Genomic DNA, 13,831 nt, shown 5'->3' on the forward strand with positions numbered 1-13,831 from the left:
TAGACACCTTAGTTTGAGAGCGATTAAACAACTTATTTGTCTATTCCTGTAACTAGATAAGCTTTAGAATGTAAAACTTGAATTAAGCATCTGCTTTCCAATAATCAATGTATTCCATTGAAGACCTGGGGATTGCAACATCCTCTGGAAACCTAAATCAAAGGTAACCAGCTGGTTGGTTTTCAGGTCAATGGTGAAGTAAAATGAAAGTGTTTTCATATAAATTAACATGTTTTCGGCTTTATTTGTAAGATGTCTCAGCCAAGATTAATCTTTCTGTAAGTTAGCTGTTCATACATCCATATTAAAGAATTCAAGTCTTCAGCACGTAATAATATCCTTTTATCAGGTGTTTTCAGTGGAAAGCATAGCTCTTCATGATTTAACTGCCCATGTATACTTCTAACAGAGTAATGATGCAAAGATCTTTAAAAAAGTTTTTTCTGAAATATTTTATGTATCATAACAGCAAGAGAACAGTTGGTGTAATAGAACAGTTAGTGTAATGGGAATATCAATGGAGCTCCAGCAGCCACAATTGAATGTTGGACTGATGGCCAGGCATTTATCCTTTATAATGCTTGAAAGCTATATCTTGAGTTGTCAGTGTCCCTCGGGAGATGAGGTATATTAGGATTGAGCCTATGACTGTGCAAATTGTTGCAGTTCATTGGAAAGAAAAACATCTTGAGCAAAATAAGTTTTTCTTTATCATCACCATTCCCAATTTCACATTACCTGCTGTTGAGTGAAAACGTTAAATCTTATCTGAGGAAATGTATGAATCGTCATTTATATTCAAGCCCTTTGTTTGGGTTGAAAGGACAAAGAAAATGTTTTAAAAATCTACAAAAGCACATGTACTTATCCATATATGCAACATCAAACCAGATGACTTCACTGTTTTAATTTTGGAAGTAAGAAAATTCATATATGGGAAATGTGAAAGCAGATACATTTTAAGAAGCCCAGCAAAACATAGATAACCAAATGTTCCCAGGACTGGAGGGCTTGAGTTATAACAGACTAGATAGATCAGAGCCTTTTTCCCTGAAGTGTAGGAGGCTGAGGGGTGACTTTATAGAGGTTTATGAAATCATGAGGGGCATCGATAAGGTGGATGGTCACAATCTTTTCCCAGGGTAGGGGAGTCTAAAACTAGAAGGTTATAGGCTTAAGGGAGAGGGGAAAGATTTAAAGGGGACCTGAGGGACAACTTTTTCACACAGAGGGTACTTATTTGCTGAAGTGTTCAGTCTGAAAAGAAAGTTCAGGATCTTTAGTTTTCAGGAGCACATGCATTAGCTGGAGAAACGTACATCTGTGTGTAGAATACCAGAGAAAAAAAAGGATGAGAATTTGTATGAGGAACATGTCCCAGAAAGTAATTCACAGCTCTAGTATTTCAACACATCCCTGGCTATTTATAATGTAGCAAGAATTATAATTGCAAATCTTATAACAGTGAAAAATCAAAAATCATGGCTTTATATTCATTAAAAATAAATCGTGAATCATGGGGGCAGTTTTAAGTCCAATCCTCCCCACCAGGGAAGAGTGGAAAGAATATATGTTATGGTTAGTCCAGTAACGTGTGCCTTTGTTGGAGGCAGGAGGCCTTGGCTCCTTGTCTGGCCATCATACTTCCAGGGAGTGGAGAGTTCATTGAGATGTTTTAAGCTTAACTTTTAGTTTTATTGCCTGTGGGTTGGAGAGAGATGGGATGAATTTCATCCATGGGGATAGTGACTCTGCTGCATTTTCCATGCACCAGAGGAGCAGGGATGTTGGCCTTACCTCATCATGATATCCGACACCCCACAACTCTGATATTTGAGTCACATCTGCTTCCCACCAAACTGGCAATCCCACTGCTGCAGCAAGGAACCTGCTGACAGAAACTTTAATGGTTCCTGGGTTAAGTTTTGCGGGAACTGCAGAAACCCCTATCTTTTGGACTCCTCTAGCCACAAATTCATCATAAATGTTGGCTCTTTCAGGGAATCGCTTTACCACGTAAGATCTTGCTGCCATATTTCAACCCAAGATGAACTCCTGATATATCTGTCCCATCACCAAGACCATCTGCTTTTTCTTCTGCATTTCCTTTCCACACTCCCTCCACCCCCACCCAACCACCATCTCCCCTCACCTTGTCAACCACGTCTTCAATACGTTCCGAGCTCATCTTTCTCGATTCAGTCTCCAGAAACTTGAGGTCATTCAGAACCCTGCTGTCTATATCCTAACTCACACCAAGCCTGCTTGTCCTCACCATTGTGCCCTGTTGGCCTTCATTGACTTCCAAACGTAAAACAACAACTTGGTTTTAAAATTCTTACACTTGTTTTCAAATTCTTCCATGGTGTCAAAATCCACCCCAACACTGTCCACTCACTACATTTGTGCTCTTCCATTGCTGGCTGCTGAATCATTCCCACATTCAATCATTATACCTCTGGTGTCCAAGGCCCCGAAATTCTGGAATTCCCTGCCTAAACCTTTTTTCTGTTAAATTGACCCTTAATCCAATTTCTATAACCTTTTCTTTGGTCATCTTTCTTAACACCCTGTGTGGATTAGCAGCATGTTTCACTAGTTCATACTCATTGAATTGCCTTGGGATGTTTTGTTATGCTGAAAGTGTGATAAAAATATTGTTGTATCTCATGCTCGGGGTCCCAAGTACAAAGTCGTCAACTGCTCCTTCGATTAAATGACATCAGTCACATCTCAGTGAAACCATTTTTTTGCAATCAGAAGAGACCGTGTTTTGGCTATCTATCAACATGACTAGGAAGAAAGTTTAGCCTTACATACTTAGGGGATAGTAAACATGTTATATATTTTGACACTAGTTAAGGAACACTAGTTGTGGAAATTCACATAATCATAGAGAAGTGCAATGTTTATGATGCACAGAACAAGTCACTGAGATCCCAGATGTTATCAACAGATAATGTTGATATTGGATGAACTTTCTAGAGCAGCTTTATGAAATAATTAGGTAACTTTATACAATTCTCCATTTAGATTGTATTGTTTTATTATTGAATTTTAATAGCACAAACCTGTCCTTACCATACAAAGAATAATTTCTTTTTCAGCTTTATAATGCATTACATATATAATGTACATGTAACTTATTTAAATAAACTTTATATACAATTTATGATGCAGGAAAAAAATGTTCTACAGATTTAAATAATAGCAACATGCATTGGCTTCTATAGGATCAGTGAGAATGTTTCATTTTCATAGCAATGATATGTTAACTGGAATGTACGTTCACATTAAAGAAAGTGTAGACTTTCATCACCACATGGAAGGCTCATCATACCTGCAAACAGAAATAAATTCTGAGTAAATATAATTGCTGATATTTCCATGGAAAGAAGACACGAGCGAGACTGCAGATGCCGGAAATCTGGAGCAACGTACAAAGTGCTGGAGGACTCAGCGGGTCGGGCAGCATCTGTGAAGGGAAATGGACAGTTGACGTTTTGGGTCGAGACCCTTCATCAGGACTGTCCACTTCCCTCCACAGATGCTGCCTGACACGCTGAGTTCCTCCAGGATTTTGTGTGTTGCTTCACGGAAATAAGTCTTATTTGGGAAATGTGCCCATTTTGTCAGGAGGGAAAATGAAACCACTTTCAGGTTATTCATTCGTAAATGATTGAAAGCCACCGTTAAATACACTCCTTCCATCCAGGTGAAATTAAACAATGCAATGAAAATTCATTTAATGTATATCCACCCCTACCTTTCAAACAGCATATCCAGTGCTGAGCCTATTGATTTTGTTTAAAACTATAGATCACAAAAGTTTCCGTAGTCACCTGTATTTAGGAAAACTTCCTGCATTTTCTCGCAGCATGAGGTCGGTCATCATCAGGGCCTCAGGGCTGGATCTTTTTCCATACCTGTTGCAGACAAATGGTCTTAATACTTTTTGTTAGAAAATTACTGAAGTCACCCAGCTGATTAGATTTACAAATATTGAACTGCAGATTTTTTTTGAAAAGCCATAAATGTCAAACAACTCTATTCATACAATGACTATCTTGGAATTTTTCAAGCACAGGTAGTCTTTTAATTCATTCACAGGATCTGGGCATCCCTTGGCAGTGTTTATTGATCACCCATAACTGCTCCTGGTCCAAGCAGTTTAGGAGTCGACTATATTACTGGAGTCACACAGAGGGCACTCTAGGTAAGTTTGTCAGGTTTACTTCTCCAGTTGTCTATTCATATTCAGTATTCAGCTCAAGAAACCCACAAGGTCATGGAAGTAAAGATGGATTGTACTGAAAATGAGCAGCTCATCAAGCAGCATCTTAAAAAAAATGCTTATCCAAAACCCCCTCAGAAATGGCTGGAACTGCTTTCCTCATGAACTGAGCTATCTTGAGGAGGTGCTTCAGCAGAAATGTATATAGAATATAATGGTGAAAAGATGGGAATGGTGCTGTCCAAAGATGTAGAGGTCCACGTACAGAGACAGATACAAAATATACAATCAGGAAGGCTACTGGAACGTTAACCTTCCTGACTGTCTAGGCAAAGTTATGACACAGTTGTAAACAGCAGTATCGTGTTCAGTTCATGCCATGACACATCAGAAAGGACATTAGTCTTGAAAGGAGTCCAGCATTGATTCAGTCGAGTTACACTGAGGACCAACAACACAGTCTGCACTGCACAGAAATAGGCTACTCCATCCCGCCAGCACGTGCCACTGATTACGCCCCACTTCCATCTGCTCCCAGCTCTCCTCACATAACTCAATGTCTTTCTCTCTCGTGGGAAGATGTAGCTTCCCCCTAACTGCATCTCCAGTATTTGTCTGGGCTGTTCCTTTTGGTGAGACTATTCCACATCCTTGCCACTTTCTGGGTAAAGGGCCTCTCGTGAATTCATTATTAAAACTCTTGATGCGTGTCTCATATCCGTGGCCTTCAGAAACAGTGCCTCCTCACAGTGGAAACAGTGCAACCTCACAGTGGAAACAGTGCAACCTCACAGTGGAAACAGTGTCTCCTCACAGTGGAACCAGTGCAACCTCACAGTGGAAACAGTGCCTCCTCACAGTGGAAACAGTGCAACCTCACAGTGGAAACAGTGCCTCCTCACAGTGGAAACAGTACAACCTCACAGTGGAACCACTGCAACCTCACAGTGGAAGCAGTGTCTCCTCACAGTGGAAACAGAGCAAGCTCACAGTGGAACCACTGCAACCTCACAGTGGAAACAGTGTCTCCTCACAGTGGAAACAGTGCAACCTCACAGTGGAAACAGTGTCTCCTCACAGTGGAACCAGTGCAACCTCACAGTGGAAACAGTGCCTCCTCACAGTGGAAACAGTGCAACCTCACAGTGGAAACAGTGCCTCCTCACAGTGGAAACAGTACAACCTCACAGTGGAACCACTGCAACCTCACAGTGGAAGCAGTGTCTCCTCACAGTGGAAACAGAGCAAGCTCACAGTGGAACCACTGCAACCTCACAGTGGAAACAGTGTCTCCTCACAGTGGAAACAGTGCAACCTCACAGTGGAAACAGTGTCTCCTCACAGTGGAAACAGAGCAAGCTCACAGTGGAAACAGAGCAAGGTCACAGTGGAAAAAGTACAACCTCGCAGTGGGAACATTGCCTCGTCACAGTGGAAACAAGTGTCTCCTCACAGTAGAACCAGTGCAACCTCACAGTGGAAACAGTGCCTCCTCACAGTGGAAACAGAGCAACCTCACAGTGGAAACAGTGTCTCCTCACAGTAGAACCAGTGCAACCTCACAGTGGAAACAGTGCCTCCTCACAATGGAAACAGAGCAACCTCACAGTGGAAAAAATACAACCTCGCAGTGGAAACATTGCCTCGTCACAGTGGAAACAGTGCCTCCTCGCAGTGGAAACAGTGCAACCTGACAGTGGAAACAGTGCCTCCTCGCAGTGGAAACAGTGCAACCTGACAGTGGAAACAGTGTCTCCTCGCAGTGGAAACAGTGCAACCTGACAGTGGAAACAGTGCCTCCTCGCAGTGGAAACAGTGCAACCTGACAGTGGAAACAGTGCCTCCTCGCAGTGGAAACAGTGCAACCTGGCAGTGGAAACAGTGTCTCCTTGCAGTGGAAACAGTGCAACCTGACAGTGGAAACAGTGCCTCCTCCACCAAATCCTTCTGTTGTTTTAACAACTGCTCTTAGGTCACCCATCAGCCTTCACTTTCAAATGAGATACAACTTATTTATCCTTTTCTGATAGGGATAATTTTACAGTTTTGACGTTAAAGATTTCTGGGAATGTGAAAGGAATGTTAGGTAAAATGGACACACGTCCCTGCTTGCACAAAACTCCTTGACCAGGAGAACAACCTAAAAATCAGGAGCAGTCCATTTGGGAGAGAAGTTAGGAAACATTTCTTCACACCAAGGATGGTAGAAATGTTTGAAGCTCCTAGAAAAAGCACAGTAGGTGCTAGCTTAATTAATTATCTTGGTGTAAGGTGGCCAAGGTGGGAAAATAGAAAAAGGATACCTATCAGGCATCATGTCATTGACAGCTTGCAAGTCTGAATGGGCGACTCATGTCCAAATCCTGATATAAAGTACTGAAAATGTACAACAGGCTGTCATTAAACGGTGGATGCACAATTTGTCATTAACATTAATTATGTGCTCTGTCAGTTATGCTTGGAGTCAGCTTGAAGCCAGCATTTCTCATTAGCTTTAATCACACTAGCTGCAGTAAAGTTCTGTTCAACATCTGTGAGAATGCACAGTTTTTGTACCTGCAAAATAATTTTCTTCAATAATAATTTTGTTTTTGATACATGTCACACAGTTAAATTGAATCTCATTTCACTGATTAAAAATGTTCAAAGATATGCTGCTAAAGCAATGGAAGATAATACGTTCATTCTTCGTTATTTGAGTTCTGCAAACGACAAAGGTTAAATACTGTAAGCATCACACAAAATGCTGGGGGAACCCAGCGGGTCAGGCAGCATCTGTGGAGGGAAATCGACAGTCGACGTTTCAGGTCGAGACCCTTCATTGGGACTGGAAAGAAAGTGGGGAGATGGGCTGTATACACAGGTGGGGGGAAGGGGTGGAGCACGGGCTGGCAGGTGATAGGTGGATCCAGGTGAGGGGGTGGTAGACAGGTGAGGCAGTGGGAGAGCGGGAATGATGTCAGAAGCTGGGAGGTGATAGGAGGAAGTGACAAAGGGCTGAAGATGGAATCTGATAGGAGGGGACAGTGGACCGTGGAATAAAGGGAAGGAGGTGGGGAGGGGAACTGGAGGGAGGAATGTGTGGGTGAGGGGCAGATGGGGAGGGTGGGGGAGGGGAAGGAGGTGGGGTGATGGGACCTGTTGGTTAAGGGGAAACAAAGGGAGGGGGGGCAGAGAGGAAGAGTTACTGGGAGTTGAAGAAGTCGATGTTGATGCCGTCAGGTTGGAGACTGCCCAGGCAGAATATGAGGTGCCTAAGTAACCTGAGATTCGGTTAAAAAGTATTAGGGTTACCGCAGATTCTACTATGGCTGCTGGAACCTAGTGGAAGTAAAAGGAATGAGCTCAGAAATTTGAGAGTGAGCTAGGAGCAGTATGTAAGATAAGATAAGATCTTTATTAGTCACATGTACATCAAAACACACAGTGAAATACATCTTTTGCGTAGAGTGTTCTGGGGGCAGCCCGCAAGTGTCGCCACGCTACCGGAGCCAACGCAGCACGCCCACAACTTCCTAACCTATACATCCTTGGAATGTGGGAGGAAACCGGAGCATCCGGAGGAAACCCACGCAGACACGGGGAGAACGTACAAACTCCTGACAGACAGCGGCCGGAATTGAACCCAGGTCACTGGCGCTGTAAAGCGTTATGCTAACCGTAAGGCAAAGACACCAAAAATGTAAAATGTTGAGCTCAAATGGAAACTATGACCCAGATATTCTATGACCAGTTGATAATTACACATGAAATTAAAAGATGCCCAAATTTACAATAATACAGAAAAAGGAAAAGAAAAATCACTATCATGCCATTTTACAATGTTGCAGCAAAAATGAGTGGGAAAGGGGATTGCCATGTGAGCCAGCATGGGGTCAATGGGCCGAACAGTCTCCTGCTATGAAATATAACCTGAAAATCATTTAGCTGAGGAGAAAGTTAGGCTTGAGCTTTTTCTTTATTTACAAGGTACAAACAGTGGATACAGGTTCAAACTTGTCAAACGATTAATACTAGGAAATATTAGTTTAAACAAATCATAATCAACACCTGGAATGAACATCCAGATACCCCAGAAGAGATGAAAAGGCAGAACTGCCAAACATTTAGATGCTGTAAAGGGGAAACTGGGTCTCTCTCTGGAGATTGACATTCCTTAATGTATCAGGCCCAGTAAAGGCAGTCTCTCTGAAAAGTCAAACGTCTAACATTAAAGCAAACTGGAGTAAAGGAGAACCTTCTCAGGAACAGAAGGACAAATGAAGTCCTGAACTGTTTATCAGATTCACAATATTCTCCCTCAGGCCACAACGATGCAGCAGCCTGTGGCCCAGAGGTGTACTGAATATCTCTGTACCTGGGACACTTCATTCTGCATTCTGCTGTTGTTCCCCCCGTACTACCTCAGTGCACTATGGAATGAATTGATCTGTACGAACAGTATGCAAGACAAGGTTTTCACTGCACCTTGGTACATGTGACAATGATAAACCAATTTACCAATCACTTTGCCTTCCATCAGCTCTGGGATGGGGAGGGGTCCCCACCATACGCCAATGGTGACATCATCGTGCAGATGGAACAGCCAATCACGCTGAACTTTTATGGTCACCAAACCAGTGAGAGACACAACTTTAGCAAACTTGTCAAACCTTTTGTCAATTGATAAATGGAGATCATGGTAGAAGTTAAAACCACCATTAACATAAGAAACTATTTTCAAACACTTATCTGAGAGAATATCGACACATGCAGATGGACCAAGTTTTAGCACCTGGGAGCTTGCTGAACGATACCTGTGGCGCAGGAAGCCTTTGACTTTGGCCGCACCTTCCCCAACACGGTGCAGCGTTCAGTTACAGCGTGTAACTATCTGACATGCAGCAGTCCATGGGGTTCTGCGGGTAACGGTGGAGAAGCGGTGCCAGACCTGCGGGGAGTTACTGGCAATAACTTCTGGTGCCCACACGCGGGTACTCCTGCTGCGACAAGAACAGAGGGAACTGGCAGCAGGAGCGGGCCACATTCCCTCGCCGTCACCCCTCACCGGATCACGGGCTTGCATCGTCGGCTCACTTTCTCAGTGCCTGACAGCTCGGTGAGGAGGGTCGGGTGTACTCACTTGCAGGAGGAGGTGTTGCGGGATGTTGGGAAGGAGCCAGGCAGGAAGATTCAGGGCACAGCCTTTTCAAAGAGACCGACAGGTTTGGCGCCTTATTCTTGTTTCATGAGAGGAGTTATTTTGTCTCGTAGGTGCAGTTTATTCAAACGTGGCAAGTCCAGCGTGAATTAGGAAAAGCTGTGATCTTCAACCCAGACCAAGACACATTGCAGTACCATCGTTATAAAAGTGTTCAACATGTTTAAAGCATCTTAACTTATTGGTATTGGTTTATTATTATCACTTGTACTGAGGTACAGTGAAAAACTTGTCTTGCACACCGATCGTACAGATCGATTCATTACACAGTGCATTGAGGTAGTACAGGGTAAAACAATAACAGAATACCGAGTAAAGTGTCACAGCTACAGAGAAAGTGCAGTGCAGGTAGACAATAAGGTGCAAGGTCATAACGAGGTGGATTGTGAGGTCAAGAGTCCATCTCATCGGAGAAGGGAACCATTCAATAGTCTTATAGTTCAATAGTCTATCCTGCCTTCTCCCAAGAAACGGTTGTGAGAAAATTTAAATTCCCCTCAATCTTTGCCTCAAACACAATAAACGTAAAGAAATTAATGTTTCAACACTTTATCCTTGCACAGAGACTGCCTGACTGGCTCAGTGTTTCCAGCATTTCAATCAATTTCGTGTCCCCAATATGGCTCAGTTGTTGAGAAGCTGCACATTCACTGCGCTATGTTGAGACGATGGCCAACAGATAAACTTGGAGACAATAGATCCCGCAGCACTGCCCCCTGACCCACCGCCCAACTAAAACGTGAACATATATTTCACAGGGATGTGGGACGGCGCGCTGGGATAACACCGACCGCAGTCTGCCTGAGTTCAACCGCAAGGGATGGTGCAGCTTGCTAAACCAATTCAGCAACAGTGTTTGCGGCGTGACATCGCACTGTGCAAGGGTAACCATGCGGGAGAGGAGCACGGGCCCCATAGAGTGGGATTAAACTGGACCTACAGTATTCCAATACTTTGCAGGAAATTTCCGAAACAATCTTTCTAGTCCATACCGTTGTAAATACCCAGACATTACTTTCACTAAATGTTGCGGGAACTTCCCGTTTGTGAATTGCCTACAGTTTGCTCACGTTACAGCTTTTACTCTTCAGAAGTCACAGGTCGGCGATCAGGCGCCCGAGGCGGACCCGCCACCCTGCGGTTTACCTGGGCCAACTGTCCCTCACCCGAACCTGAACTGGGTCCTCTTCCCACAGATGCTGCCTGAAGTTCTTCCAGAATGTCGTTCTTGTTCCAACTGCGGGAGGGCTCGTTATTGTGGAGCAACCTGCCGATCAGCTCGGACATGTATTTGAGGTCACTGTGTGCTTGTGTTTTGTTTGGCGTTGGTCTTCCTATATTTACTTCAGGCCAGCTTTCCGTTGTGTGCAGAGAAAGCCCGATCTCTGTCATTGGGGATCTGTTAACACCTGCCATGCGGATCAATCCCTGAACAACTTCTCCCTGTCTGGTGGGCAACATTTGCTCCGTTTGGGGAAAAAATGAAATAGAGTTTGCAGTGTAGAGTTATCGGTACCGCCGGCCGTATATGGCAGGACTGAGTGTGCAAGTCGGCGAGTGTGCTGCCGCTGGCGTGTGCAGTTCTGGTCGCCCCAGGACAGGGGGTGTTCTCCGGGATGTTGCCCGGATTAGAGAGTATTAGCTCAGAGGAGAGGTTGGACAAACATGGATTGTTTTCTCTGAAGTGTAGGAGGCGGAGGGGGGACCCGATTGAAGTTTGTAAAATGACCGAGGCACAACTGGGGGAGACAGTGAGAGTTTCTCCCAGGGTGGAAACGACAAATACTGGAGGGCGCCGATTTAAGGTGAGGGGGAAAGTTTAAAGGAGATTTACAAGTTTTTACACAGAGAGTGGTGGGAACCTGGAACGGCTGCCGGAGAGGCGGTGAAAGCTCATACCACAGCAACGCTGAAGAGACATTTAGACGGATACACGAACAGGCGGGAGATGGAGGGACAGAGACCACAGGCAGGCACATGGGATTCGTTTAAATTGGCATCGTGGTCAGCACAGACATGGTGGGCCGAAGGGCCTGTTCTGTGCTGACTCTTCTATGTTTGGAGAAGAATATTCTCTGAAACCAACCTCTGTTTAAAATTTGCTTCTGGAACTAGTTTCCCCCCAAACAGTAGACGAGCTGGTGTTTAACGGAAATGAACTGCAGTCAAGTTGTAAACGTGACGTTATTTCCCTAAAAATTATCAAAACAGAAGTCAGACGTGGCCAATAACATAACATTGACAAGCAGTGATCTGTCCAGATATTCTCAGCATCACCGCGCCTGTGCCTGGGTAAGAGTCCGGATTAATGTACAAACAAACACCCGATTTTGTGGGAATTCAATGTATCAGTTCAACGGATGAAAACAGAGTTCGGGCCTTGCAGCCCGCCGCCGCAGTCTGGGCCCTGCCCTTACTGCCTTAGGCTACAGGTGGCACTTCACTGGACAAAGGGTTACGACTCCTCGGGTTATTCCGGACAAACCTGGGCTGTTACCCGCAGCATGGCGCCCAATGGGCTAACTTTCTCAAGTTATAGCGGTCAAACGTTTAAACTCAGATTGATTTCAAATACGAATGTATTCAATTACCAGACTGTCAGAGGTGTGAGACATACCTACACCTCTTGTCTTCAGTACTTACAACGCATGATAGAACCAGGGATTGGAAAACTTCACCGATGGGTTTGATTGATTTAAAAGGTTAAGTGCACTCTATCTCCCGTGATTTATTTCTTCCTCTATTCCCTTCTCCTGTTAGTTTTGCGCTTCGCCCCAAACATGACCCCTTCCATTGCTGCAAGACGCATTGGATCCGCTGAGAACAGGTCTCACGGTTCACGGTGACCTTACCTCTGCCGTGTAATGAGGTTGATGTAGTGCCTCAGTGCGGAGTAGTACTTGGCCAAATCCTCTGCGGGAGCACCTTCCCCGGGGTTATCGGGTCTGGAAGGATAGGCTTCGGCCAACGTTCCGATACAGATCAGCATGCAGAATGCCAATGTCGACACTCCCAGCCAAAGCTTCATGTTGGTCTGCATCTGAAATGAGAAGGCACAGTAAGCGGCACTCTCTTCAAAAGCGGCGCACATCGGGAAGAACTGAAAGAGGTCCGAGTACAGACCTAAAGTTACAAAAGAAAGCGACCATTGGCATCCCTCCCGGTACATCATCATCACCAAATTAAAGTCTGCGCTCGAATGATCATTCCAGCCCAGCCACAGTCACAAGGGTTCAATGTGTGCACCCACACTGGAAATGGTTTCCGTCTGAACATCACGCAATTCCTCAGAATCTTCCTCAGAACACCTTCAACCTTAACTGCGTTCAAATTCCAGGCAACTGGCGAAAGCCAAGGGGTTCTGTTTCTACATCCCTTGCACCCCCCTCGTATACATCATTCATAAACTGATTAACAGTCGTTTTCGTTGGTACAGGAAATAAAACGCACATTGCCATTTCTATGACGAATTAATTTAGAGAGAACTTAAATTGATCTCCACATGATCAACCAAACTCTAATATCAATCCGGGTATCACAATGAATCAAGTTAATTTATGTTACAGATAACATGTTTTCTTTCTCGTATGTAAAGTATTTTAATACATTTCATTCTGTTTTGCAGCTAACTGGAAGACACAAAAAGATTGAGCACACGTTCGTTTCCGAGGCCAACATACTCACGTTTGAGGTGTGCAGATGGTGTGGTGGGGACCTGCCGCCCGTCTCTGTGCGCCGATGTCTGGCGGATGTCTGCCTTCCTGGGACGGTTTGAGGAAGTATTGCCATGTCTTGCTTTTTATGTGTTTCACTCGGTGGGGTGAGGGAGGTTCCTGGTCACGCTTCATTGACCAGAATTCGCGATCACATTCCTGCAATGCCGACGGGACGTCAGCGGCGCCGTGACAGCAAACCTGTCAGCGAGGTCCTGATGCAGAACTGATCGCCTCCCTTTAGCTGAGAACACACCCAGTGTCACATCCACGCCAGTCCCTTCCTCCGCGAACAAAGTAACATTGAAGTAAAACGTTGGACCCTTCAGGCACCAATAACACACTTGGACGGGGAGCCTAAGTTCCGTCACCGACTGAATTGCGATGGCACCAAATGATTCGCGTCTCCCACTCTCCCCGTGTGGTACCTGCAAGTACGTGAAAGGAAATGCACTGGATATACCCGCGAGCCCGCGGTTCCCCATTTAACTTAGTATGTTGTCTTCGGAATAGGATTTACACTTTTCCAAACAGACCCACCTCTTTTGATTCCGAAGTCTGTTATTTTAAAAGTGATACAATTCCCAGGTGACAGAGGTTTAAAGAAACACGGCTAACGCGCCGAGAGCATACTTTAAATGAAATCAGCCGATATGGAAAATATAGTTAGCATGTGGTCAGATT

General features: G+C 44.6%; 1 protein-coding gene across 1 annotated transcript; it reads right to left on the reverse strand.

Annotated features, from left to right (window-relative positions):
- Positions 1–3,061: 3,061 nt before the first annotated feature.
- LOC127570458 (pro-neuropeptide Y) lies at positions 3,062–13,238 on the reverse strand. Its single transcript, XM_052016069.1, has 4 exons — positions 13,119–13,238; positions 12,287–12,474; positions 3,843–3,926; positions 3,062–3,340 (listed from the first exon to the last, which is right to left on the reverse strand). The coding sequence occupies exons 1-4, from the start codon at positions 13,221–13,223 to the stop codon at positions 3,316–3,318; spliced, it is 402 nt and encodes a 133-aa protein (XP_051872029.1). The 5' UTR covers positions 13,224–13,238; the 3' UTR covers positions 3,062–3,315.
- Positions 13,239–13,831: the final 593 nt, after the last annotated feature.

This window comes from Pristis pectinata, chromosome 5, assembly GCF_009764475.1.
Source record: "Pristis pectinata isolate sPriPec2 chromosome 5, sPriPec2.1.pri, whole genome shotgun sequence".
Taxonomy (NCBI): Eukaryota; Metazoa; Chordata; class Chondrichthyes; order Rhinopristiformes; family Pristidae; genus Pristis; species Pristis pectinata.